Below are 23839 nucleotides of genomic sequence, written 5' to 3'. Positions count from 1 at the left end.
ATGGGGGGAAGTTAAGGAAGGCTGCATTAGCCAGTTCCTTGTTCCAGAGGAGGAACTTTTGACAACAGTAGCGAGGGGAATTAAATCAGGCTCCCCTAGGGAACCTGCACCGGCCAAAATATTGGCTAGTTCTATGAGCTTCTTAGCCCCCTATGTTAGACACATACTGTCCCTATCCTTTGACTCAGGCAAGGTTCCGCCGGGATGGAAACAAGCAGTCGTACTACCCCTTAAAAAAAAACCTCAGGTTAGTGCCACTCAGCTGAACAACCTACGTCCTATCTCCCTCTTACCCTTCTTTTCCAAACTAGCCGAAAAACTGGCTAACCAACAACTCACAGCACACATAGAGGCGAACGGCCTTTTTCACACTAGCCAGTCAGGCTTTCATGCTCATCACTCCACGGAGTCAGCCCTGCTTTTTTCTACAGAGGCGCTGAGGAAGCACGTGGATGAAGGGCAAGTAGCAGCACTGATACTTCTCGATCTCAGTGCTGCCTTCGACACTGAGGCACACCACACCTTGCTACAGTGTTTGAAGAGAGGGGGAGTAACAGGAAAAGCGTGGCTTTGGCTAGAATCATTTCTGACTGACCGCAGCTTCTATGTGGAGCAAGGGGGCAATAGATCTGATGTTTTTGATCTCAGGCAGGGAGTCCCTCAAGGCTCTAGCCTCAGCCCCACCCTATTCAATTTATATGTTACACCTGTGGCGCGTATTGCTGAGCAGTATGGGGTTGAGGTAGTAACATATGCCGATGATACTCAGTTGGTCGTTGCTCTGACCCAGCCAGCGGAGCAGGCCGCTAGTAAATTCACTTCCTGTCTTCAAGACCTTTCAGCCTGGATGGCCAGTAATTGCCTCCGCCTGAATGGTGACAAGACAGAGGTACTTATCGTCGGCAGATCTCCCTCAGTTTGGACCTCGGCCTGGTGGCCGCAGGCCCTGGGACCTCTCCCGATCCCAAGGGATCAGGTGAAGAATTTAGGCTTCTGGATCGATTCAAACCTGACTTTTGACTACCAATCTCGATGTGTCTCTGGCACCTACTTTGCTATCCTCCGCAAGCTGAGAAAGACGCTTGACTTGCTCCCGGAATCTGCTAGGAAAACTCTGGTACATGCCCTTGTCACCTCCAGGTTGGACTATGGGAATGTCCTCTATCTGGGAGCAAATGCAAGCTGTCATTGAAGACTCCAGACTATCCAAAATGCCGCTGCTCGCTTGGTACTTCGGCTACCAAGAAGAGCTCCTTCAAAAAAAGCCTTGGAGAAATTACACTGGCTTCCTATTAAGGAACGGGTTGATTTTAAGGCCCTATGTGTTGCCCACAGAATAATTCAGGGGAAATGCACGGGCTTCTTGCGCAATTTGCTCTGCCCTTATACTCCTGCTCGACAGCTGCGTTCCCTCGGAGTTGGTTTCCTCTCGATCCCTAGAACTAAGAGGGCTAGGATGGGAGGGAGATCGTTCCGCTCCTTAACTGCCCGTAGATGGAACACTCTCCCCCCCCCGACTACGGACAGAACCATCGGAACTGATTTTTCGGAAAGAGTTGAAGACGCTTCTTTTCCCCAAGGGCTAATCTTCTGCTGTCTGGGTCTTGTTGAGTAGGTGCTGCTGCGATCCTTGATAGCGCGGGGACACACTGATAAGTGTAACCAGGCGCTTTACAAACTCAGAAATAATAATAATATCATGATGTGTGGCGGTGCAGGGCTTTCCATGGCGGAGATCCTGCCATGGAAAGCCAGGCGGATATCACTTACGGGGGCCTGTTGCAGGCCTCCAGGAAGTTGGGGGGGTGGGGAGTGCACATAGGGGTACCTATGGGACCCCCCTGCATTTGCATGCACAAGGTGGCAGGCACCGCACGGTGCCCGCCACATTGTGCATGCAAATGCACAACATGCCTTTTTTACATTGCGGCGGGTGCTGCTGACAGCACCGCCTGCCGCAATGTAAAAAATGCAGAATGCGCCCGCCAGTGTGGCGGGCACATCCTAATTTGAATCGAGGGACCGCCGCACATATGGCGGGCGGTCCCATTTGTCATTACGGTGAGTCCGCCCACCATCGTAATAGACCCCAAAGTGAATGTTTAGCCGCTAGGAAATGCCAAGAGGGACTAACAAGTTCTAATCTGACTGCCTGTGCACCTAAAAGGAAGCTTAGGGGCAGATCTATAAGAAATTGCGCGGTGCCGCAAGTCATTTTGCTGCGCCGTGCTGCATTAGTTTTGAAGCACAGGGATGCAACATATTTACAACAATGTGTCACATCTCTATGCGCACAAACTGCTGCAATGCGCCGGCGCAGGCACCCTTGCACCTACGTCCGGGGAGATTGTTATTGTGCAGGAAGGGGCACCTTCGTGCACAAAAACTATCAATTGAAGTGATTTCCTTTTCCAATGTGTTCTGTAGAATGCAGCACACATTAAAGGAGGAAAAAAACGAGGAGAAATGAAAACATTTCTCCTTGTTGCACCTGGCCACGCTACCCTTAGGGTGGCGTAGCATTCTGACACATTTCCAGATTTACGATTTATCGTAAATCTGGAAATGCATCAGTGGACATGCGTGGTGCGTGGGAACAACCACAGCAACACCCATGTCACAACCCTAACACGCAAAGTGTTGTGTGAACAGGCACGATATTTACAAACACAGGTTAAGTCGCTCAGGGTGACTTTACCTGTTCTTGTAAATATCACTTAGCAGGCTGCGCCACCAGTGCGTCACCCAGTGTGATGCACCAGCAGCGCAAGGAACTTGTAAAATAGCCCCTAAGTATTTGTTTCAAAGAACTACTTTCTAACAAACACAACTCTTGAATTGAGGATCAAAGAACTTGTTGAGGGAACTTCACTATATAGATAGAGTTCCTTATTAGGGTGTCTTCTGGTAAAGACTGACATTTTTTAAAAAGCTGCATAAACTCCCTATTCTCAGTATAATTTGTCAATGTTGGGTTTACAAAGATGCACTTAGCCACCAAAGAGAGAAACATATTAATTGCAATTGGTAATCGGTATTTAGGCATATGGGTAGCAAATGCATATCTATAAACTGTTATGCTAATGTGCCTGTTGTTTTCAATAGAGGTGCATTCAATTACAAAAGGAAATAAGAAACTAAAATAAAAAAAATATATAAAATTACATGTTATTACAGTACATAGGCTGTGAAGGGTCGCATGAGTCCCACAGTGTAAACCTCCTCAGAGACCCAGCAGTTAATATTCTGCTCCTGGAATATTAACGGCCTCAGTTGCTAGTTGAGGGAGAATGAATTTATAACCTTTCTATAAGACTTTGATGTTCTACTGCTTCAGGAAACTTGGATGCAAACACAGACACCCTTGGTGGACTTTAAGGGATATCAAAATTAAGCTAGTAAATTTAGCGCCTCAGGAAGAGTTAAAGGTTTTTTTTTTCTTTACATCGCCATGGACCTACAGTAGCTCCGAAAACCAATAGACCTGGCTTTTTCCAGGATCGAATGTGTCCAACTCTCAGTCTCCACTGCCCCAGAGCAGAATTTCACATTGTTAATTCTGAACTTATATATTCACCCAGGCAAGAAGAGCAAAATATTAAAATTGTAATCCTGACAGACTTGCCAAAAAAACTCCAATGCATCCATCCACAAGCTCACATAATGCTGTCTGGAGACTTCGATATGAATCTATTAAAGGTTCACCTGAGAAGATTTTGCTCCATCTTCTGAAACAAATCCAGTACAGATAAGAATGGAAAGGAGTAAATTAGGGCACTGGAAGCCATGGGACTATACACTGGACCAAAACGCCGTTTTTCTTGATATCGGCTTGTGGCATTCACTAGAATAACAAACAGAGTAATCTCCGTTCTCAATTGCACCCTGGTAGATTCAGATCTATTTCCATGGATTAATAACTTCTTTATAAAACCCAGATCAGAGAGTAATCACCGTCCAATTTTTTGTAGTTAACATCAGCATACCAAGGGCGTCAGTGGCAATTGTCCTATCCACACTGTCTCATTTATTCAACTTGAGGCACCTCATATGGAAAGACTCAGAGGTTCCAAAGATCATCGACTTTGCTATTTTCCACCTAGAAACAAGAAAGGCAACATCCAATGCCCTATACAATATTGGGATTTCTTTGTCAATGCCCTTACCAAGGCATTTCCAACTATGCCAAGCATAAGAGCAATGTACTAAGACTTGCCACGGACCACTGGGGGCTGAATGGTTCTCCACTCAGTTGTTAATAATAAAAAGGCAACTCAACAAAGAGATCAGATGGATATTAATGTCGGCCCCTCAGCCAAATAGGAAAACCAAAATTAAAATTGCTAAATTGCTATAATGAGGCAAGCTTATAAAAAAGTAATCTGGCAGGCATGAGCACCATAACAAACCTGCTGGCAGTTACCCGTCTTGTAGAACACGTTGAGGTGAGATCACACAAGCTATTCGCCTGCTTCATTTATCTGAAGTATGCCTTCGACAAGGTCCCAAAACTAAGGCTTTGTGACGAAATGGCCCACTAGGGGGTGCCGCCGAAGCTATTGGATGCAATGATTAACTTATACACACACTTGGGTACACATCAAAGTCCGAGATGGTCTGAGGATCACACGCAAGATTAGTACCAACGTAGGCTTGAAACAGGGATGTGTCTTAGCCCATGTCTATTCAAAATCTGCATTGGCGACCTAGACAGTCACCTGGCCCATGTGGTGAATGACCACCCCAGGCTGGGCCAGGAACAACTAAATTGTCTCCAATATACAGAAACATCATCCTGCTCAGCAAAAAACTTTTAGGACTACAGCACTTAATTGACTAATTTAGTGGATATATTGAAAACCTGCGCTTGGAACTTAACTGTAGCAAAACTAAGGTGGTTTGTTTCTCGAGGCCTTTCCCTAAAACCAAAGTCTCGATTTACTTGGCGAGTAAATGGGCAAGTGTTAGAATTGGTTCAAATTTATAAGTACCTTAGTGTCAATATGGATTCCCATCTAACATTTAAAGAACATCTTCCCACCCAAACATCAATAGCAACTAAACTTATGTGTGCATTCAGAACAATACACACAAAGGCACACAATACATTGACTCATCATTTACTCCAGACCATCAATGCAAATTTCATGCCATCACTCACCTATGGTTCTAAACTGCTGAAGGGGAAAGACGTGGATATCCTGCTTCAACTACAGTCGAACCTTTTCAAAAAGCGGTTTGGCAAATCACAGCATGTTTCACAAGCCCAAGTTAGGCTAGAGGTTGGCCTACTCCAGCAGGGCCCAGCAAGGGAAGGGGCTTTAGTAAAATGATCCTGGAGGCAGATATCTGCAAACCTGACACTTTGATGGCAGGTACTGGCAAAACAGCCCATTCGTGATGCCTTTTGTCTCTCTGTTTTAAAAACAAAACGATCAAAATTCGACGATGCTAGGACACACCCATGAAATATTCTGCCTTTAAGAGGCTTTCTAATAAAGCGGTCAAGCTTTCATCATGAACGCTTGATAAGGCGAAATTAGCATACAAACATCATGCAATGGTGGTCTTGTCATCATACACCATTTGTGGCCCACAGAAATATTTGACTGCTCACTTTTATGTGGCAATGAAATATAACCTGATGTGCATACGTCTTGGTGTTTATCGATCAGAGGACTTGGTTCCCTCCTGGAGGCACACTTGGCCCAATGACGATTGTCACTTATATGAATATAAACAAGAAAGCATACTGAACCTGCCTTGTGTGTGCCTGGCCCTCATAGCCCAAAGGAAATCAACTCTATGGGCTGCCCTAAGAGCCCTCCAATTTAGGTCATGCTGTCCAGCAGTGATTACCCTTTTAAATGCGACCTCAATTCAATTGTTAAGGGACTGAGGTTCCTCATCCACGCTGCAAAACAGCTGGAGGAACTCTGACAGTGAGATTCATAGTACTACTAATGATATTGATATTGACCAATCGGGTGGTGGGCAGACCGTTTATAGGGATTGACATAGTGATATAAGGGCCTATTTCTCGGCCATATTCATGCACTCGCACTTTCTAAGACATTGCTGGTTGTGTCTTCAACTGAAATATATTTGCACTTTATTTTTTTTAATGATTCATTATGGGCTTTTATACAATATATTTTAATCATACTTGTACTAATGACCAATCATGCTTATTCTGAAGTATTTCAGTTTGTTTATGATGAGGGAAGAGTGCGACCTTAGAAGTCGTATACTTCTATGGACTTGAACTTTATGCTTTGGATTGGTCAATTATTTTACTTGAAATTGTGGTCCTCTTAACTTGCAATATTATATATTGCAATGATTTGAATTAATCAAGCAATAAAGAATACTTACTTACAGTACAATACGATACATATTTTTGGCTATGATACATGATTTAATGTATAATGTAATATAATGCAAGATAATATGTAGCGATACAAATATAAATAATTATAATTAGGGATGTGCTGAATTTGCAGAATTTACTTTTGAGCAATTACATGAAATGTGTCAAAGTTATGTGGATTTATGTGACATGCAAAATTGACATTTGGTGCTGAAAGTCAGTGTGCATTGACTTTGGACAGGAGGATGACTACTGGCTAAAAAGCATGCAAAGAAAACATCGAACAACAGCCTCTTGCCCTCTGACTTTTGTATTGTTCCTGTGTGGAATGGAGCATTCACAGTAAATCTTTATTTCGAATGGCAAATAAATATGCAATGTAGTGCTGCAGCATAATTTTAGGAATTTCACATAACGAAAGTGACACAAATTTCATCCAGGCCTAACTATAATAATAATGATTCGATTATATTGTCATGGTGCTTTTTGATCATATTGATAGTATGTTGATCCTACTGTTTCTTCTGTTATAGTAATGTTTGATAAAGTGTAAAACACAAGACTGAATTGTGAGTGGAAATAAGTACATAATTAAAAAAACAATCACATGGAAATTGAATGGACACTCAGCCATGTTATTCACAGACAATTAGAAAAACGCGTCCAGAATGGGAGCACATTTAGTGAGTGACCTCCTTTGTGCCACACTTCCAGATAATTTATTAGCTAAAGAGTTAACACATTTGAAGTAATACCTCTGCAACTTCTACTCATATTGCATCAAACATAACTCCCAGAGGTTTTACAAATGCATGTGGTGCTTTACAAAAGGAAAATAAATAAATTAAATAAAACAATCCTTACAGATACTTTTATGAATAGCAAATCAAGAAGGCTTGAAAGTCTTCTGCACCCCATGCAGTACCTTGTAGAAGAATTAAGAATACATTGAACACATGTTGACTGAATTTTTTTTTTTTAAATTAGGGGGAACTCTGTTGACAATTACTGGTAATGGCTTTGATGAACAATCTCAAGTATCTGTGAATGGCAACCCCTGTGATGTTATTAGAAGTTCATTGACTGAAATACAGTGCAGAACTCCACCAGTAAGTGAATCATGGTTTGTCCTGATGTATGAGTTGTAGTATACATTTTCATGCTGCATAAATGTATGTCTTTGTAATGACAAAGTAGCTAATATTAAACTCTATGAAAGATAGCGAGAGTTCAGTAAGGATCATGTTTTAGTTTTTTCACAGAAACACAAATGTGCATATGTCAATTAGTCAGAAACTATTACTGTTTGATAAATGACATTGGGAAAACAAATGCTAGATCTTCAACCTGGAAGGTCAACTTGATTTTAAAATTGATATGTGACATGTGAAGTGAAAGAAAACGAGGACAGCAATTTGTTCTTCACACTTTTAACACTAAACTGGAACATAATAGATTAGCTAAATTCCAATTAGGTGTGCAAAAGCATTTCTGAATTGAACATACTATGCCTTGACCTGGGTATGAATACTGTCCGTACTTCACCAGTTACATTTTTCAATTCTCAGTATGTACAATGGCTGCATCTTTGGAGCTATTGCAGGATCAATTAGGGCCCATCAATTTTGTTTACTCAGATTTCTTCAGCAGTGTCAGCCAATACTTCTTCAGTTGTACTTGATTTGGAATGGTGCACCAGTAATCGTCTTATCCAAAATGAAGCACACAGTCACAGTGATAGGTGTTCTTTTTTATTTTATTTTATGATCTTTTATTTCCACAGATAAAACATCCAGCCAATGCGTTTCGTTCAAATAGATAACTTAAACTTCTTCAGGGCTTTCCAAGAATAAATAAGTTGTTGGAATGTTCCCAATACTTTGTATGATGTATTAATTAGGGTCCTCCTTTGAGTGTAGGAAGATAACTCATCAGTAAAACCTTTCTTAAATGTTGGTCCATACGAATGGCCACGGGTTTGATAGCCCATCAGTTGTTCCACAAATACGCAGCAAGTCCTCCACACGCCAAATGTTATCAGAACAACATTCTCTCTAGTCTCCTCCCTCATTGGTGGCTGTTGTCCACAATATTGAGTAGGGAACATTAAATTGACAGAATAAAGGAGCCAAAAGGGCATGTAGGTAAGTACAGATTTCTATTCTTAACTTCACATCTACGCACCTTGAAATAATAATAATACATATATAATTTTATATATATGTGCGGATATATATTTATTTTTATATATATATTTATATATACTTACACACACATATCTGCAGGTTGATATATGTGGAGTTTGGAACATCAAACCTATTCTTCTGTATATATATATACATATTTATATATTTGTTTGTCGATATTTTAGCTATAATTCTAGATTCTGGCAAATCAAAGGTCCCTGTAGCAAATCTGCCTGTGCTGCATGGTCACCCCAGGTTTTTCATCTTTATCTGGATCCTATTTTGCTGGCAATGAAGCTCTGTGCATTTTACCTCTGCTCGATGAGGGTAAAGCACCTGTGCTTCCCCTGTCAAACTTGGTTAAATTGTCCTACCCATGATTGTCATATTTTACTTTCCTATAAGTCCCTAGTACATGGTGGAGCAAATGCACTTAGGGCCTGGTAAGTAAATGTAACTTTTGTACTGCAGCATCTACTGTGCCATCCACAGGTATGGCATGTAAAAAGTGGCTTCAGACCTGTATAGCCTGACTGCAGGAGCCTAAACACCTGCTGTAAAAACTGTCAAAATGAACCTTTATTGACAGCTGGGAAGTCCTGCTGTTCAATATTAATAAGTCACTGCTAAGTATACCTTATTTCCCACAAGTCAGGCTGAATGATATTTAAAAGTGGAACATGTGCAAAATTAATGTTCCATTTTCTACAATGGTTAGGCCCCAAAAGCTATTCTTGTAATTAACTTTAATATGTTACTTTTGACAGGAAAAGACTTCAAAAGTCAATCGGAGACTATTTTTAATGCTTATTGAAAATCCAATTAAATAAAAAAGTTAATTTTTTAAAAGAACTATTTAGGAATAGTAACTTTTAGAAGGTTACCTTTCACCTGCATGAACCTCCAGTAGGCTAATTTGCATTAGCCTTCTGACAAGTGGCCTACCAGTGTGACTGTCAATCCCAAATAAAAATCCTCTTTATTAGAGTCCCTACTCAATATCATATGCTTCTACCCTCAGTGACATCAGAGTTGGCAAATGAAGTGAAAGGAGATGGAAGAGAGCCCCATTTTAAAAAAAATATCTTTATTACATTTTATTGTTTCCTGGTACAGTAGTTTACAAGCATCATTGTATTTCACCTTGGCGACATCATCACTTGTTCTATGACACTATGCATGTAATTCAGGGCATTTCCTTCCCACAGTTTCAGTGCCATTCGTGTCTACTGTATAAGGTTACGCATACATTTGTGAGTCGCCTTGGGCTCCTACAGCCCGCACATTCTGCCAACTCCAATTGAGGGCCAGAGTGAAAGTGTTTAGTGCACCTCTTATGGCTGTGAACAGTAACGCGTGAATACAGTAACGTTTCCAGACCAAGGCTATTCATATTTGGACTCAGCTCTTGAATTGCATCACATAACGTTTCCTAAGCAAATGGAGCAGCATACATATAAATGTCGAGTCTGGCCACTAGATATTACCTTTTATAACAATTCAACCGTATCTAACAATGGCAAATAATAAATCAAAACAGGGGAGACATCAAATTACCGAGTGCATATGTGCCTAGTGCTTAGTGTGCCATCTGGGTGCAGCCGCGACTAGGCTAGCGTGCGGGTATGATGTGTGGGCTGCCACTTCTACTTCTCATGCAGTTGTATTATCGTGAAGGTAACTTTTGATAGGAGCTATTTCCATACAGTGTCGTGGAGGGGCATGAGGGCGTCGCCCAGCCCAACAGCAGCAGCTGGAGTGACATGTAGAGGCAGTGCGTCATCTGCATTCAGGTGTCTCATTAAGTGTCAGGTCCCGCCCGTTGCGCCGGGGGTGTCGCAGTGTGGCGTCCGAGCTTGTGAGAGTTCTGAGCATATCATCTCAGGTTTGCGCAATGGGATATGTGCGCAGCCCCGCCCTTTCTTCCCTATGTAGAGTGGTGCCTTCCGCCTGTGCCCAAACCTCAAGGGATTTCACCCAATGCGATACCTCTGGTGGGTCCTTGTCTTTCCACCTCTTAGTTATACGTCATTTCGCTGTTATGAGGACTAGGTCTCGAAACCTGGAGCCCGCCTTGGTGGCCTTGGTTCTTTTGTAAAACCCCAGGATGCAGACCTCCCATGTAGTAGGTACCTCAGTGTTAGTGCATTTGGCAAGTGTTTCCAATATTATACGCCAGTAGTGTAAAAGCAGGGGACAAGACCACAGCATGTCTAATAGGTCAGCACCTAGGAGGTGGCATTGGGGACATTAGGAAGTATTAATGTTAAAGTATTTATTGATCTTGTCTGGTGAAAGATACGCCCTGTGTAGTACATAAGTTTGTATGAGTTTGAATCGCGGTATGTGTGTGTCACCAGCTAAAACGTGTTCCCATTCTTTATCAGTCCAGGTGCGGCCTCTGTCTTCAGTCCAGTGTGTGCGGTGTCTCTGCAGTGGCTTCAACACATGAGCGAGCAGGGCTTGTACCAGCCAATGTTTCACATGCGATCCCTCCCCCATTACATGCAGGTATTGCAGTAACTGATGTGTCGGTGGCTCGTTGGTTATATCACCTCACGCTGGCATAAATATTCACGCAATGGCCGCATGTAGAAGGAACTGGCCCACCGGTAATCCATTATCAGCTGTTAGTGTCGCAAAAGGTAATAAGATACCGTCTGCGTACAGGTCCCCTATTGTCTCCATCCCGGCCTCAGTCCAGGGCACCAGTGTCAAATCCGTTATGGGGACTCTGCCCCTGGGCTTCCCGAGAAGTGGCAGTACCAGAGCATATGGAACTGTATCTTGCGCGAGGCGAAGGCTTCTCATACAGCATCTATGAGCTAACTCAACATGCATTTGTGTCAGGCGGGAGATTTTCGCCAGCGGATGAAACAGTCCACATATCTGGGCGTGCGTCCAGGCTGTCGTCGCGGTCGCCGTGTCCGCCAGGATTTTGCCACTAAGCCACTTCGCGACCCACTGTAATTGCGTGGCTAAGTAATGTAGAACTGCCAAGCCACCACTTTCCGGGGGTGCATATAATTTCTGCAGTGCTATTCTAGGCCGCCCCGCATTCCAAATCAAGCCACGGATTAACCTCTCCAGTACTCTAAAGAGCCTCACTGGGACATACACCGGGAGATTCGCAAAATAATATAGTAGCCTGGGTAGCACTATCATTTTGGTTAAGGTAACACGGCTCATCACATTAAGCGGTAAGGTCTTCCAGAATTGCATCCGTGCCTTTATGGAGGAGATGGCGCGAACCAGATTTCGCTCCAGTATATCTGTTGGGGACCTATAAATATATATTCCTAAGTATTTGAACGTGGTCGGATACCAATCAAGAGTGATACCATTAATGATTATATTGGTCGCAATTGTATCTTCGCGGAAGGAGTAAGCGCCTGACTTAGCCCAGTTTACCCTGAGGCCCGACGTCACCTCGAATCTACAGAACAGTGCTGATATCTCCGGCGGCACAGCATGCAGATCTCGTATATACAACAATAGGTTGTCCGCATATAGGGACACTGTATGCAGTCCATCGCTCAAGGGGATGCCCCAATCCACGCCACTCTCTCGGAGGAGAGCCGCCAATGGTTCCACAGCGAGGGAAAAGAGTAACGGGGACAAGGGGCACCCCTGTCTGGTCCCTCGTCTCACCCTAATTTCGTTAGATAGGAGCTTGCCCGTGCGAGCCCGCACTGTGGGGCATTGATACAACATTTGCACCAGCTGTAAATAATCGTCTCCTAGCTCGTATTTACGTAAGACCGCTGCAAGATAAGGCCACTCCGGCGAGTCAAAGGCCTTCTGTAGGTCTAATACTAGACAACCGGATCTGGGCCAGGCTTCCATAGCATATTTTTGGATTCTAAATAGCCTCCGAATATCTAGGGAGGTACATCTGGTGGGCACAAAGGGTCAGTATGCACCAGAGTTGGCACAAACGGGGCAATACGTTTGGCTAGGGCCGAGGCAAGGATTTTATAGTCCGTGTTTAATAGGGCCAGTGGGCGGTAAGAGCCCAGGAGGTCAGGATTTCTACCCGGTTTCAAAAGGGAAACCAAAAATGCCTTGTTTTGCGTGGGGGTGAGTGTTGAGTATTCCAGCGCTGCCGCATACACTTGTAACAGCTCTGGTACTAGTGCAACTGAATATGCCTTGTAAAATTCAGCCGGCAGTCCGTCAGGACCCGGCGTCTTGCCATTCGATAGAGAGTAGATACTGTCCCTTATGACCTCCGGCAACAGAGGAGCACCTATTTCTCCCTGTTGATGGTCCGTGAGCTGTGGCAACGTGATTGTGGATAGGAAGCCCTGTATGTCTGCAGCCGTAGCTCTCAAGGAAGATCTGTATATTGTGGAGTAGTGTATCACAAAGGCATGGTGGATATCATTTTGGGTGTGCACCAAGACTCCCTGTGTATTCTGTATTGCTGTCACGGGTGCAGTAGCCATGTCTTGCCATATCAGCCATGACAACAACCTACCAGGTTTATCTCCCGCATGGTGGGTGCATGCTGAGTGCGCTGCATAGTTTAAATTACGGAGTCGCTCTAGTAATCTAGAGTGTTCTTCCCTAAAGCGTTCCAAAGACCCGATATTGCCCTGCAGTGCTTCTCCCTCCCTTCGGAGTAGGTCAGTTTCAAGGCGCGTGAGGTCGGCTTCCAACTGTCGCTGCATGCCTGCTTGTGCACCAAGGCAGGCTCCTCTGATCACAACCTTAAACGCGTCCCACTCCACCAGAGGCATCGTGGCCGTGCCGGCATTGTCCTCAACATACTGGAGGATATTAGCAGCTAGTAGGTCATGGAAGGGTGCGTCCAATAGTAGATCTGGCTGGAGCTGCCAGGTCGAGATTGGCGGACGGGGGCACTCCCATGACAGCTCCAAGACATGTGGGTTGTGATCAGAGTGCGTCCGGCCGAAATAATAGATTGCCGTTACATGGGGGAGTAATGCATCCGAGAGAATATAACGGTCTAGCCGCACATGCAGATCGTGGGCCCCTGAGTTATAAGAATATACCCTGTCGAGGGGATGACGGTGTCTCCAGGCATCCCTCAAATGCCATTGTGTTGTCCAACTGGTCAGGGCCTTGATAGCATGGTGTGTGCTTGTACCCGGGAGGGGTGGAAAGGATCTGTCCAGTAACACGTCAAGGACGCTATTGTAATTGCCCCCCAGCAGCATGGGGATGTCGTGCCATTGCGCAAGAATGTGTGATACCTTGTCGAGGAATGCAGCCTGTTCTGTATTAGGAGCATAGAGCGATTATAGTACTATTTGTCGGCCATCTAATGTGCCCCCAACTATTACATACCTCCCCTCTGTGTCTATCAGTGACTGTGTGATTGCGAGTGGAACACCCACCCTTACCCATATTAGCGCACCTCACGCAAAGGCTGAATACCCTGTGTCAAACAGTTGGCGGCGCCAATGGCGGTGCAAGCACTGTATCTCCGATTTGGCCATGTGGGTCTCTTGCAGCAAAGCGATTTGTATATGATGTTGTTTGAGATATGAGTAGATCTGATACCTACGTGACGGCGAGTGCATGCCCCTCAAATTCCATGTACCGATCTTATATGAAGACACGGACCCTACGACGTGTCAGGTGTACGTGTGTCTGTGGCAGCCCAACAAACATATGCAGTGAGTACAGTTTAGCGCTACACATCCTATCTGGCACACCGACTCGCAGCATATGATACTGTATATATTCACTCATAACTAATGACGTCTCATTAAGGAACCTAAAAAAAACAGAAAAACATTGACATCAATAATACCAAAAGGCCGAAAATGTAACAAGCAATCGTCCAAACTTCCAATTCGAGGTAACAGTCAAAACGATCCGGGGGGGTGTACTGCCAACTGCTTTACTTTGGATTACAATCCACGTGGCTAGCGTCTCTGGGGTTCCCCACTCACAGGCAGAACACATTATATATAGGGAAAACTGTACGTGCTAGTCCAGAACACTTGTCAGATGAGTTACGTGAATAAATATCTATAAAACAGCAACAAAAGATACGTTTGAGTCCCGCCACCTCCCATATGAAGGATAATGACCATATCAGCAGTGAGCATATAGTGTAGGGTTATATCAACGTGTATCCCAGGTTTCTACATAACCAGCAACAGCATGTGCCCTCATATTCACCCCAATACCTTAACATGCAGTCCATACAAATACAGGAGCTTGCAGCGTTCAGGAGAGTAGGTCCGCCATCTGCGGGGTTACATCTGGTTGTTCATTCGAGTATTGCAAGTTCTGCAAGCCATATATCCGTTCATCATCACTAGACAAGTCTCGTTGGCTGGAGTTAGATGCGTCTTCCATTCTCAGTGAGCCGCTGATCTCTGCTATTGCCTGTAGGGCGTCCCGCTGTCCGCTGAGGATCAACTCTGAGTGTGGGCTCATAGGTGGCGGAGGTGGTGTCCCAATTCGTGCAGAACCGCGCTCTCTCTGCCGGCGACGAGAAGGACCTTTTAGTTTCGGTAGTGTTGCAGTTGCAGTAGTGTCTCGAGGCCCCGCATTGGTGAAGGTATCCAGCCAGTCCTCCGCCTCCTCCGAAGTGTTAAAGAAGTGCGTTTTGCCACTGGCCACCACATGCAGTCGTGCAGGGAACAGCAGAGAGTATTTCAGTCCATTTTGCCGTAGACGCTTATTCACTGCCATGAATGAAAATCGTTGGCGCTGTACTTGGATGGTGTAGTCCGGAAAGAACATTATTTTGTGATTGTCAATGTGGACATCTTGGAGTTTTCTGGGTTCCTGTAATATGAAGTCTCGATCTCAATAGTTCAGGATCCAAAGAAGCAGGGGCAGCGGGTTCGATTCCATGGGTGGAGGGCTCGTCGAGACCCTGTGAGCACGCTCGATGACAAAGTGTGGTGAGAGGGACCCTTCGGGCAGTAGATCCCTAAGCCAAGTCTCCATTTGCAGGGCAGGCTCTTTCCCTTCCCATTTTTCCGGTACACCTACTATGCGGACATTGTTCCGTCGTACCCTCCCTTCATCATCCTCGGCTCTGTCTTCCAGGAACTCCACACGGTTCAGCAAGTCCTGTACATGCTTATCTGTTTGTGTCACCTGCGGTTTGAGTTCAGAAATCGTAGATTCCAATGTAGTGGTACGGTCCGTCAGCTTCTGATGATCTGCATGTAAGTGAGTGAGGTTGATGGCCACCTTGTCTATTTTAGATTCCAGGAAGCTGCGGGTTTGATTGATGGTTTCCTCCAGACGTTCCATTGCAGCAAGTACCGCGTCCAGCTTGCTTGCAGTCTTATCCGCTGACCCCTGCTTCGCCGTTTTGTCCGATTTGAGCTTGGACGGCGGCGGTATGGTTTCCGCTCCACCCGTTCCGGTCTGCGCTCGGGTGCCGCCCAACATCAGGTGCAGAGTCTGTTCACCTATGCTGCTTTTGCGTCCAGGGAGCACTCAGCACTGCACCACCAGAACTCGAGCACCACTACGGTCCCTCCTTCAGCACCAACAGGCTGCAGCTAACAGACATTCGACGGCTCCCGACCAAGGCAATGGGCTCGCACCTATCATTACATACGTCTTCCCCACGGCCCAGTCGCGGCATTCAGCTGTGCAGTTCTCAGCAGGTAAAGATGTATCAGTGCGCTTAGCAGCAATTGATCAAGCTAGGCCAGGACTAGTGGGGCATCTGTCAGTGGATCTCAGCTAACTCAGGTAGAGCGTGTGGGGCGCATCAGTTGCGGCCCGGCCAGACAGCGAGAAGCTTGTATCGGCCGCATGGCAGGCCACGAGGATAATGACATACACTTACTGTTGCTTCAGGTGGCGACAGTCCAGACCCCAAGGTCGAGCCCCGGCTCCCGCCCAATAATGGCTCCGGAGGGGTGTCGGCCTCGTATGTTTCCTGCAGCAGACGCAGCAAGGCTGGAAGGTCCTGAGATGGTATAACACGGCTTCCCAGGAAGCGAAAGCAGGGCAGCAAACGATTTTGGTCTGCACATTCAAGGGTGAATGGGTAGTACAGCGAGGGCCGCCTGCCCAGCACTTCACACGCCAACGGGTGTCTGGACAGCAGTCGCGATCCAAATCCTTGGCTGTCCGTTCCTCATAACTGCGCCATTCCTCGCGGCCTTGTGGGTGGAGCCAGACCCCGGGCTCACGTAGCTGGGGCTGCCCTCACCAGGGCTGTGTAGTGAGCGGCCTCTCCAGTCGGACGTTTCACAGCGGAGCCCGGGGGAGTCCAAAGTGATATCGCTCCTTCAGGATGACGTCTTGTGTGTTTTCCTCGTGGTGAATGTCCCCATTAGCGGCTGCATTAGGAGATATCAGCCCGTTTAGGGGGAGCCTCCTGCAGAGCCCTACTCGTACACTTCTGCTTCCATTGCAGTCGTGGCCATGCCCCCCATGGAAGAGAATCCCATTACTATGTTTTCTTTTAACTCTTTTTCAAAAACAATTCAGGTTTATCCATAAAGCTCTTTCAAAGGTTGAATACGTTCAATGATCATTTGTAAGTGTATGATAGATGAATCTTTAGATTTGCAAACTCATACACACTTTAATTTCGATATCTTTCTACTTTTGACTTATTTCTTTAACAAGTGGCTTCTTCAGCTATATTAACTGTGGTATATGTTTCACTTTTCTATACAGTGAACACAACCTGCACCAGTATTTTAATGTGCAATGTACATTGACTAAAAATATGAAAAAACAGACTTGTATTTGGATCCCCAGTAAGTTCCACTTCATTGGGTGTTCACCTAATTTCCATTGAACTACACTGACTACACCTCTGACACAACGCAGAAAATATACCATACAAAATGATACTTAAGCAAGTTCAACCTGTGTATACAATGTTATAAATCGAGAGCAGCGTACACCTGTGTAAGTTATATTTTTTCCAAGATACTGGTTCTTCATGATAAGATGAGGAGCATTATATACATTCTCTAATTCAGAAATTAATATAAATCGGTAATCTTGACGTTTAAATCTTATCATCCTGTGTAACTTTGGCCCCAAGTTTTGTCACTGTCTGTAACACTCTTAGCAGCTTGAAGCCTATAGTTTGAATTACAATACTCAGCATTACATTTTCTCTACATTTTTGCTTATACTAACCATCCTATCCTCCCATCCATCAGCCAGGCTTCAGTTGTTCCGGGTCCTGTTTGTGATTGTAGCTAATATCACTGCTTATCATTATTTCAATCAATTAGGGTGGGGAGCTTCCTGCCTCGTTTCATAGTTGTTTTCTTACGTATTTAATTTATGAATAACATGGTTTTGGGTTTAATGTGTTCTATCATATGCATATTTTTAAAGTAAGCATCCAATAGCTTCACATTTTAATTGAGAGAGAAGGATTATATTTTATTTGTAAACCCAAAAATCTTTTTTTATTTTGAGTTTATTTTACTTCCCTAATTTTACATCTATGTTTTTACATAATATTTCTCTGTCCTTCATTGATTTATACTTCCCACTATAGATTTTTTTTTTTTAATGTGTTATTTTCCTTTGTGTATTGTGTTATAGGAATCTCTCTCTCTCCATCTATCTCTTTTGCCTTATACTTTTTGCAATCTTGTTTCTTTTTAGGTAATCTCCATGTCTTTTATTGCTTCTCCCTTTGCTTCCTTCTTTTGATATTTACCGTTTTTTCCTGTTCTGTATCCTTCTCATTTTTTACTTTCCTTTTCTATTTCCTACTTTTATTCCTTATGCGGGTTAACAATCATGCACCCTTATTCCTCCTACCTCCCTACCCTGTGTTTTCCTTTTTTTAAATGTAATTTATTTTTGTCTTTTCACTATCATCACCTTTCCATATTCTTGTATTTTCTAAGGGTTTCTGGGCCCGATTCACAGAACTAACTTAAAGACAAAATCCTAAACTTACTACTTTTGGTATTCACGGAAGGCATTTAGTAGTAGTAAAGTTAGGATTGTGTCTTAAGTCTGTCTTAAGTCTATCTTAAGTTTGTCTTAAGTCTGTCTTAAGTCTGTTCTAAGTTTGTCTTAAGTCTGTCTTAAGTCTGTCCTACTACTTTTGGTATTCACAGAAGGCATTTAGTAGTAGTAAAGTTAGGATTTTGTCTTAAGTTTGACTTAAGACAGACTTAAGACAGACTTAAGACAGACTTAAGACAGACTTAGGACAGACTTAAGACACATTTAAGACACACTTAAGACAGACTTAAGACAAAATCCTAACTTTACTACTACTAAATACCTTCTGTGAATACCAAAAGTAGTAAGTTTAGGATTTTGTCTTAAGTTAGTTCTGTGAATCAGGCCCGACGATTTTAAATGATCAATTCACAAAATATCATTGCATTCAGTAAACGTTGGTCCACAAATTGCAACCAGTTTTTCCAAATGCAGTACATGATGACAATACTTTGCTGCACAGGTTTCCCCATTATTTCTTTTAGACTGACTCAGTTCCATGTTTCAGGGGTATTTCGACACATTGATCTGTAATTCTGTAGGTGAAACCTCTGTTCAGAATCTACAGGCTGATTGAACTTTCTAATAAAAACACCTAGACATATATCTGCAAAATCATTGTGTTTGGATCCACAAAATAATGTATTGATTAACCTTTATTATTTTTTTTGCAGGGACAGTTAGGACATGCCAGTGTTGATGTTTTCGTCAATGGATTAAATCTTACTTTAGCAGGCCATTTTCAGTATGCTTCTGCCATTGATACTCCAGTAATTACAGATGTTATTCCAAATACAAGTAGTGTCTTGGGTAAGAACCTACGTAAAGCATGATTTGGCTGGTTAAACAAATGTATTTTCAGATGTGTGTGATTAAAACATGTTGTTGCCCTCTTCTGTAATCAGAATATTTTTGTTTGCTTTGAACAACTGAACAGTGAGTCCTTTGTCACATGCACACACTTAGAAAGGCTCAGGACTCCTTACATTGTTGTTGGTGAAACATGACATTGAGCCAACATCTCTAAAGATGAGGAGAAGACAAATGGAGTAAATCAAAAATCAAATCAAAATACGCTTTATTCGATTTAAAAGTGTTACATCATAAAGGCACAATTCATTAAAACAAGAGTACATCAATTCATATAGTTAAGTATAGCAATATATTAAAATGACATCAATTAAAATTAGAAGAAAAAGAAGTGCAACTAATTTGTGTGCACCGCCATATCATACGTAAAATCCATAAACAGTTAAGAAAAACAAGGGCCTTGCATGGTTTTCCTGTGTCTGACCACCCCTTTCAAATATTTTGCTATATGATCAGTAAAAATTTCAGAATCTAAAAATTGTAGCTGGATAAAAGCAGGTCGACATTGTTTCAGGCCTTGCACTTATAGAATAGTCAGAATCCATATTTTCCTAATTAAGATGTAGAACTTGCAAAAAAAGATAATATGAATTGTAGACGGTGCAGATATATCATCGCAAGGGCATAGGCATAGAGAGCGTGACCAATCATTTATCTGAGGGAATGTGACCATAATATGGAAAGTGCCTAAACTTAGGCATGTCAGTAGCAGACTGTCATAGTTTCCTGGGGTAAATATTTAAAAAAGTTGTATCCCCAGTTGGGTCAAGAGCAATTGATTTGCTCTGACAGATGTTTTCATAATATTGGAGGACAATCTGATTGTCTCCAGGTGGTTGATGCATAATAACTTTAGTTCCTTTCTTCTGACAAGAGTCAGACTGTCGGGATTAACAAACTACCCGGGGCAACCTAAATCATTCATAAACATTTTGACAAATGCAAGCCAGGGAATACAGTGTACCTGTTGCAAGTTCAAACAGTAATTAATCACGTCCCGATTGAGACCAGTTGTAGCACCAGTCCAGACCTTATACCATAATAAGATCAGCTGGATTTTGATTAGGTCGGACAGGTATGACAGTCCCAATTTGGCATGCCAAATATACATTGCTGTACGGTTCTGGATGGCTAAAAAATATTTGTAAAACCTATTCTTAACTTGCTGTAGGGACTCTACGGGCCCGATTCACAGAACTAACTTAAGATAAAATCCTAAACGTACTACTTTTGGTATTCACAGAAGTTAGGATTTTGTCTTAGGTTTGTCTTAAGACAAACTTAAGACAGACTTAAGACAGACTAAAGACAAACGTAAGACAGACTTAAGACAGACTTAAGTCTGTCTTAAGTCTGTCTTAAGTTTGTCTTAAGTCTGTCTTAAGTCTGTCTTAAGTCTGTCTTAAGTCTGTCTTAAGTTTGTCTTAAGAAAAACTTAAGACAAAATCCTAACTTCTGTGAATACCAAAAGTAGTAAGTTTAGGATTTTCTAGTATTAAAGGCTTTAACCCATGATCCCCTTCTTTCGAAGATGATTCCCAGATACGAGAAGTAGATCACAAATTCAAGTTTTTTATTGTTTATGAAAATGTCACAGCACTTAGAATTAGGCTTGTTACATTTCATAGTGAATGTTTTAGTGATATTTACGTTAAGGTCTAAGCTTGACATGTGAGATGCAATGCTCAACACAATTTTCTGCATACTGATCGGTGTGTGGACAAATGGAGTAAAAGATCCCTAGAATTCCCACTCCAAAGCCTTGAAGGTCAACTGTGGTATCTTCAAATAGATAATTGATTGCGAACAACTTATTCAACATGGGAAATATTTTAAACATGATGTATTATTGAAGGAATGTAAATCAATTTTCTCACATTTGACCCCATTCCCTTCTTGTTTTTGGGAGTTATGATACTTTTACTGAAATAGATCTACCCCTTGAGTCCAGCATGTTGTTTCATTAAATTCAAGGCATTACATTTTTTTTATTAGTGGGAACAAATAACTGGTATGTTGTTCTTAATAAGCAGACGTGTGTGGTTTTAATGAAGGTGTACTGTGTTTAAACTTTAATATGCAGGCTTCTTTATTTAATATGGGACAATATTGACATTAAGGTAATATGAAGGCCTGTAACAAAATTGGCATGAACAAATCCAAACAAAAACACATGTCATTAATCATCCCTTGTTTGAAAAGGGTTGTGGCGGAATTTGACATTGCTGCATATCAAATTCCTTTAAGGCAGGCCTGCATGGTTCAAGACTGTAACAGACACATGTATGATGCTGACTGGGGGCTAACATGCCTATGCCAGCATTACAGACACCTGTTCTCTCCATCTTACATAAACTATAAATAGTGTATTTAGTGTGTAAACATAATTCAGTTTGTTGATGTGTAATAGCCTTTTAGGGCCGGTGTGAGAAAGTGGATTGTTAGTTACACTAATATATAATAATAACGTAACTCTTCTTGTGAGGTCCAGTTAGAGGTTTCAGTAATTTAAACCTGAGTTCAACCTCTGGTAGCTATGGTCCAGAGCGTATTGGCTGAACATAGGAAAATGAGTGAAGCATATAGAAATACTAAAGCAGTTAAAAAGTAGAAAACACAACATAATAAATATTATACTCTAATTTGTAAACCTAGAGAATATTTTTATGAACAAAACAACCGCCAAAACAACAAAAATCCAAAAAAGGAAACCTGAGACACGAATAAAAAAAAAAAAAAAACTGCCAACTGGTCTTGCTAGACATGGACAAGGCTAAAGTTTGAGGTTGTCCACGATGGAATGAGGGTCAGGTATGAGGTATAGGTAGGTCGTGCATTACCTTTGAACTTAGAAATGTTTTGGGAGAAATGGTGGTCATCAATGGCACGTCACCAGGGCAGGCTGCATGGTGGATCCGAGTCGGGGTTCAATACTGCTGGGTTGGTGAAGAGTGGGGTCCCAGTGCAGTCGTCGATGAAGGAAGGAATGGTCCAGCAGGCAAAGTCTGACAGTCTGTCCTCAGGAAGGTCTCGATGTTGATCGGCTTCCGTTTCGCATTGCTCTTGGTGAAGCCCTCTATGTTCGCACTTAAAAACATTTGTGAAAGTGAGATCTGCTTCAGCTGGACAGACCAGTAAGTTGGATCCAACTACTGAGTCGATGGAAACGTTGCCAAACAGATACAGTGCTGGGGGTGTAACATCTATGCCCATTACCAGCCTGTGGGTGGGGAAACTCCTGGCCACTCCCTAACCAATATGATAAGGTTTCCCAAGGATTACACTACCCAGATTTGCAGCACTTCCTGTGTGCTGTACAGTTAACTATCCCATATTGCCCCTCTCTTCCTAAAACCAAAATGGCAGAATTTGTTTTCCCTACGGAGAGCTCCTTGTGCTCACCCAGAGTTGTATCTCTGATAATGGGGAAACCCTCCCTTGTGTTCACTCAAAACCATTCCTGGGGACTTCTCTTCTCCCACTGAGAATTTTCCTGGCTGGCTAGCAGGACACTAGAGGGGACAGGCCGAGGTGTGAGCTACATCTGGCAGTGACAGGGTAGGCATCTTTTCATTCTAGTTATGTTCCTGGTCACAGCCCAGATGGCCGTCCTGTAAGGGGAAGGTCAACCCCTCTCCCTTTGTTTAAGCTCTGGGAGCAACTTCACATTTAATCAATAAGCCATTCCCCTCCTGAGTGGCACTAAAGTGGCAGAAAGGCACATTTGGCTCAGGCAGAAAACTGACAGCTTTCTAAAACGTGTCAATTTCAAAATAGTAATATATACACATCGGCCATTAAGTTGGACTTTAAGTTGCCATTAAAATAAGTCCTTGAACCACTTTTTCTACCTACTCCCAAACTGAAATTAAGCATTATAATGTAACTCAGTGCTTTCCTATGGGAGAGCCCGCCTTGCCACTGTGAAAAAAGACTTTGGAGGTTTTTTACTGCCAGGGCATGTAAAATATAAAATATATATGTCATTCTTTTAAATACAATGTACCCTGCCCTATGTATATTTAGGGCCTGCTTTAGTGGTTACTTAAATGTATTAAAAGGGAGGTTTAGGCCTGGCAAAATGTTTGGAGACACACTTTGCATTACTTTAGTGGTGGCACAATATGCGCTGCAGTCTACTAGTGACCTTTAACTTACAGACCCTGTGTACACTTTTGTATCATGTACTATGTATGGAGTTATAGGTAAGTTAAATATGCCAATCAGGAGTATAGACAATTTCACCGTGTTTGAGGGGTCAGAGCACATGCAATGGAGCCAGTTTGGGATGGTTGACAATCCAAGAACAGGCCTTTTCTTACTGCCAGTACTTGCCTATTGCTCTCCAATGTGTGACGTGAGAGAAGGGACAGGGGCCTGCTAACATCAGATGGCCGTGACTTACACTAAAGAGCCAACGGTATGAGAGCAGCTTTTATATATCAGATGATGTGAGCGTAGTAGATACACT

General features: G+C 43.0%; 1 protein-coding gene across 2 annotated transcripts in view; it reads left to right on the top strand.

Moving 5' to 3' along the window:
- LOC146830895 (fibrocystin-L-like) overlaps nt 1-23839 on the top strand; it is a 1171295-nt gene that overhangs the window by 515867 nt on the left and 631589 nt on the right. For both annotated transcript variants that reach the window (XM_085605085.1, XM_085605086.1), the window contains exons 31-32: nt 7358-7479; nt 19173-19308. In XM_085605085.1, coding sequence (XP_085461211.1) covers nt 7358-7479; nt 19173-19308 — 258 coding nt within the window. The remainder of the gene's footprint in view (nt 1-7357; nt 7480-19172; nt 19309-23839) is intronic.

Source organism: Triturus cristatus, chromosome 5_1 (genome assembly GCF_964204655.1).
Source record: "Triturus cristatus chromosome 5_1, aTriCri1.1, whole genome shotgun sequence".
NCBI lineage: Eukaryota > Metazoa > Chordata > Amphibia > Caudata > Salamandridae > Triturus > Triturus cristatus.
The sequence above is the reverse complement of the archived record's forward strand: the minus strand, read 5'-3'. Positions and strand labels throughout refer to the sequence as shown.